Genomic DNA, 5,920 nt, shown 5'->3' on the forward strand with positions numbered 1-5,920 from the left:
ACCACCACACCCGGCTAATTTTTGTATTTCTAGTAGAGACAGAGTTTCATCATGTTGGCCAGGCTGGTCTTGAACTCCTGACCTCAAGCAGTCCGCCCACATTGGCCTCCCACAGTGCTGGGATTACAGGCATAAGCCACTGCGCCCGGCCTATTTTTATTTTTTTAAGACAGTGTCTCACTCTGTCACCCAGGCTGGAGTGTAGTGCAATGTTGGCTCACTGCAACCTCCACTCTTGGGTTCAAGTGATTCTCTTGCCTCAGCCTCCCTAGCAGCTGGGACTACAGATGTGCATCACCACACCCAGCTAATTTTTACATTTTTAGTAGAGATGGGTTTTCACCATGTTGGCCAGGCTGGTCTTGAACTCCTGGCCTCAAGTGATCCACCTACCTCAGCCTCCCAAAGTGCCGGGATTACAGATGTGAGCCACCACACTCACCTACCCCCATTAACTTTCAAATTTCCCACTCTCTTTGTCTGTTGGATTTTCTGTTATAATTGATAGTAGTTTTTCACTGCTTTGCATTGGTAGTTCACAGACTCAGCATATGAGCAGGGCTTTTATGATGGGACTTTTTTGTGTCCAGGTAGAGAATTAGGCTGGCAAACCACGAGTTGGAATGGTGCTTCTTAGAGTGTAGGCAGTAGACCAGCATCACCTGGAAACTCGGTAGAAATGCAAGTTGGTGGGCCCCGCCCCAGACCTGAATCAGAATCAGAATCTCTGGAGAGTGGGCCCAGGAATTGATCCCTCTCCGAGGGATTCTTAGAACCCTCCACTTTTAAGAAGTGGGTCTTGCTGTGTTGCCCAGGCAACAGCCTTGAACTCCTGGCTTCCAGTGATCCTCCTACCTCAGCATCCCTAGTAGCTGGGATTACAGGCATGCTGTTTCAGTTTTTAGTCTGTTCATTTCAAACAGAATCAAGAAAGTCGCCGGAGACAGCATAGTTCTGAATAGCTGGTTTTTAAGGCAAAATTTACCTACTTTTCTCTTTGAAAAGTACATTAATTCAAAGAACTATGGTTTGCAGAAGGTGGTATGGCTTGATGCAAAGGCAAAGTGATTCCAGCCAATTTGTTACCTCTGGGAATGAAAATCCATGGTTTCCAAAGCATATTCCTCTTTAATAATCAAGATGTTATCACTGGCCAGGTGCAGTGGCTCATGCCTGTAATCCTAGCACTTTGGGAGGCCGAGGCAGGTGGGTCACTTGAGGCCAGAAGTTTGAGACCAGCCTGGTCAACATGACAAAACCCCATCTCTACTAAAAACACAAAAATTAGCTAGGCATGGTGGTGGGCACCTGTAATCCCAGCTACTCAGGAGGCTGAGGCAGGAGAATCGCTTGAACCCAGGAGGCGGAGGTTGCAGTAGCTGAGATTGTGCCACTGCACTCCAGCCTGGGCGACAGAGGGGGACTCTCTCAAAAAAAAAAAAAAAAAAAAAAATCTCAGCTTCTTGTTGCCTTCGTGGCTACTAGAATAGACAGGGAAAGTCTGAGTGCTCAGCTTTGCTCCCTCCAGCTAGATGCTAGGAAGCAGGTTGAAAACACTGGCTAAAGTTTTGTTTGTAGATTATTGATGTTTTCTTCTCTCTGCCCTTGACCTTGTTTCTGCTAACATGTTCATTTGTTTCTATAATCTTGGAGTAGCACTTACCCTTTGATAGCACCAGGATTATATCCCCTTCCTGAAACTCCAGGTCCTCTGGTTGGGTAGCCTCATAACTGAAGAGTGCCTCCACTTGGCTGCCTTTCTTAAGCTGCGGATCTGTTGTCTGGTTATTAGCATCAGCTTTTTCACTTTCCTTGGGTTCATCTGGAAAGCCTTGGTCACCCTGAAATAATAAAGGGCCTGTTAATTTTCCCAATTTCCTGGCAAATGAACGTTGAGCATCACTAAAGGAAACAGCGAAATGTCAAAGTAGAACCTGGGATATAAACTCATAAAGTTTGTGATCAGTGCCTTGTGTAGAGCTTATATGCTCTTTGTGAATACTGGATGTTGGGTAACTTGGTCCCCAACCTTTTTGGCACCAGGGACCAGTTTCATGGAAGACAGTTTTTAGATGAACGGTGGTGGGTGGTGGGTGGCGGTGAGGGTGGTTTCAGAATGAAATTGTTCCACCTCAGATCATCGGGCATTAGATTCTCATACAAAGCGTGCAACCTAGATCCCTCACATGCAGAGTTCACAATAGGGTTCGCACTCCTATGAGAATCTAATGCTGCCGCCGATCTGACAGGAGGCAGAGCTCAGGCCTGTATACCCGCAGCTCAACTCCATCCCAAAACTACTAAATCAGAAGCTCCCTGAAGGTGAATCCTGCAATCTGTAATTTTTTTTTTTTTTTTTTTTTGGAGACAGAGTCTTGCTCTGTCGCCCAGGCTGGAGTGCAGTGGTGCGGTCTTGGCTCACTGCAAGCTCCGCCTCCCGGGTTCACACCATTCTCCTGCCTCAGTCTTCCGAGTAGCTGGGACTACAGGCGCCCACCACCACGCCCAGCTAATTTTTTTTTTTTTTTTTTTTTTGTATTTTTAGTAGAGATGGGGTTTCACCGTCTTAGCCGGGATGGTCTCAATCTCCTGACCTCATGATCCACCCGCCTCAGCCGCAATCTGTATTTTAAGTCCTCTAGGGAGTTCTGATACTTGCTAAAGTTCGAAAACCACTGCACAACGCCATACTTCTTTTATCTGTAACAACATTTCTTATACATCTTAGACTTCTGGTCTTAGACTTCTTCCACATTATGGTCACTTTTGCTTCACAAATGAAGGAGAAGGATGCAGTTTCTAGAGATGTAAATCATAGAATTTAACAAATCAACATTAGAAATGCTGCTAGGCTTGTATGTACCGAGTGTTACAAGTTCTAGCTTCTTAATGCTGTTTGTTGAACCTTGGTATACTGTCTTTGTTGAGAGGCAGTACAATGAGGTGGAAATGGCCCTAGAGAGTCCACAGACCAAGGTTTGTGTCCCACCTCCACTGCTTACCAGCTCTGTGTCCCTAAGCAAGCAGTGTAACTTCTCAGAACCTCAGTTACCTCACCTGAAATTGAGGCTAGAAGAATTCAATGAGATGACGTAGAATAATAGTAGTTGGCATTTAGTGAACACTTACTCTGTGGCAGTACTCTTCTAAATATGTAAAAATATTTAGACTTGGTTAATGGTAAGTGTTCCGGCATAGAGTAGATGCTTAATAAATGGTAGTTCATTTTCTTTTCTTTTCTTTTTTTTTTTTTTTTGTATTTTTAGTAGAGATGGGGTTTCACCATGTTGCCCAGGCTGGTCTTAAACTCCTGACCTCAGGTGATCTGGCCCACCTCAGCCTCCCAAAGTGCTAGGATTTCAGGCGTGAGCCACCACACCAGGCCTCTTTTTTTTTTAGACAGAATCTCACTCTGTCACCCAGACTGGAGTGCAGTCGTGCGATATCAGCTCACTGTAACCTCTGCCTCCTGGGTTCAAGCAGTTCTGCCTCAGCCTCCCAAGTAGCTGGGGCTACAGGTGTGCACCACCACACCCAGCTAATTTTTGTATTTTCAGTAGACACGGAGTTTCACCATGTTGCCTCAGCCTCCCAAAGTGTTGGGGTTACAGGCATGAGCCACTGCGCCCGTTTTCTTTCTCCTAGCGAGTGAAAACCTGCCTTGCTGCCTCCAAGAATAATGGATAGTGATAAAGAACATTCAACAGTGACTCCTGAGCCTGGATTAAATTGCAGAAAGATTGTTGGGAGTTTTAAGAGGGTTGGCTACATGTAGCCACCAAATAGATTGACGCTCCTGTCAAAGGAAAAATTTTTAATTAAAAAAAAGTTTAAGTGAAGTAGTTCATATTTAGAGCAAAACTCCTTCTAGGAAGACTCTTTTTAAAAAGATGCTGAAGGGGTTAATCCAAAGACAGTTGGAAAACCTAGAGTGACCTTTCAGACTTCCAAGAGACCCCTTACACTCACACTCACTCTTACCCCAGGTCCTGGGGCCTTTTGTCTCAGCCAGAGACACCAGGGAGTCTCATCCCCAGTGGCTGTATTTCCTGAAGGCAATTTTCTGACCGGGGAAGATACCTTAAAACAGGTTTATACACTGCCCCTTTCTAGGCTCGTTCTCTTTCACTCTTCCTCTCCCACTTTGTCTTTTTTTCTTTTCCAGCAAACATTTGTCTCTGATTTGAGTGAGAATCTAGCAAAGAACCCCTTGCTTTAAACAGAAGCCTCAGCCCAGCTGCGAGGGTGAGGTTTGCAGGAAGGACTCTGCCTCCTGCTGTGGCTCTGGGCCTGAATGAGCCAGAATAGCTTTCCCACTTGCTCATTTCTACCATCTCCAAATCCACTTGCAGGTAGAAAATGGTAACTTTCCCAAGGATTCATGTATGAACTGTTTCATATGATACTCCCTGCACCAGTGTAACTGCAAATGCAACAGCCTAAAAATGCAAAGTCAGAAAAACAGGTGAGGTGAATAGGAGAGCTGAAACTTTTGAAACAGCCCTAATTAACAGCTTTGGTCAGTGGAGACTGGCCTCATTAATGCTGTATCTGGAGCTCTCTCCAGCCTCAGGACTGGATGGGAGCTGGTTCATCGGGAAGAACTGGCTAGCCTAGCTCAGTCCCTGCCTTGCTCATATACCTCATAACCATTCTTTCAAAGCAAGACCTGACTTTCTTCCCTGCTCACAGCAGCATCCTAGTGTACAAGGCCTTCCATGATATGCTGCCTTTCCAGCCCGTCTCCCACCACTCTCCCCATTGCATCCTCAGTAGTAACACTGAGCCCCTTTACCCACTATGCTGACTTATATGGTGTTCCTTTCCATCTGTAAAATGCATCCTTTCCTCCTCTACCTCACTAATTTCTTATTTATTGTTTTACGGTGAAGCTTCAAGATGATCTCAGCAGCATTTTCTTCAGGAAGACAACTCCTACCTGTCACTTCCCTCCAGCATTTCTGGGTTAGATAGTATACCATATGCTTCCATAACACAGTACGTCCATTTGTGAACCCCCATCAGTTTACACAACATGAGGCTTCATGTGCCTGCCTATCTACAGAGCCCTAGGCGCTCAGCAAGTGTCTGTTGAAGAATGTCACTAGCAGACAACCCAAATGTCCACCAGCAGGTGAACAGATAAACGGAATGGAGTATCCATACAGTGGAGTACCATTTAGCAATCAAAAGGATGAGACCAGTGAAACAAAAAGACTAAACACGCACTATACAATCCACTTGCATGAAATTATGTAAAAGGAAAAAGTATATTTACAGAAGGCAGATGGGTGGTTTTCTGGGTCTAGAGTTGGGGGAGGGAATTAATGTCAACAATAAAAAGAAATGACAATTTTTTCCCCTGGAGACCAAGAGACAGAGTTGGAGTGTTACCTTGTTGCTTCTATGAATGCTTCTAGCCTCTAACTTTTCACCTGACTCCCATTGTTCTTACTTGGAAGTCAGACTTCAGGCTAATAAGACCTCAGGCTAATAAGATAACGTGCCCTGGAACCATCAATACAGCAGGGTAGTTAGGAATAGAGGCAGGCTCTGGAATCAAAACATCTGCTTGAGTCCGACTCCACTACTAACCAGCTATTTAATCTTGGTCAAGTTGCGTGACCTCTCTTTGCCTTGTTTCCTAAATTATAAAATGAGAAAATAATATCTACCTCACAGAGTTATGAAGATTGTAAGAACTAACACACAGAATGCACTTTGCAGCTGGGCACATTGGCTCACGCCTGTAATCCCAGCACTTTGGGAAGCCAAGGCAAGTGGATCACGAGGTGAGGAGTTTGAGACCAGCCTGGCCAAGATGGTGAAACCCTGTCTCTACTAAAAATATAAAAATTAGCCAGGAGTGATGGCGGACAACTGTAATCCCAGCTACTCGGGAGGCTGAGGCAGAGAATTG

The 5,920-nt window shown here is 45.1% G+C and overlaps 1 protein-coding gene across 2 annotated transcripts in view; it reads right to left on the reverse strand.

The window, feature by feature from the left end:
* Positions 1–5,920, reverse strand: part of NCF2 (neutrophil cytosolic factor 2) — a 36,247-nt gene that overhangs the window by 2,807 nt on the left and 27,520 nt on the right. For both annotated transcript variants that reach the window (XM_011995342.1, XM_011995341.1), the window contains exon 15: positions 1,664–1,841. In XM_011995342.1, coding sequence (XP_011850732.1) covers positions 1,664–1,841 — 178 coding nt within the window. The remainder of the gene's footprint in view (positions 1–1,663; positions 1,842–5,920) is intronic.

This window comes from Mandrillus leucophaeus, unplaced genomic scaffold, assembly GCF_000951045.1.
Source record: "Mandrillus leucophaeus isolate KB7577 unplaced genomic scaffold, Mleu.le_1.0 Scaffold484, whole genome shotgun sequence".
Lineage (NCBI taxonomy): Eukaryota > Metazoa > Chordata > Mammalia > Primates > Cercopithecidae > Mandrillus > Mandrillus leucophaeus.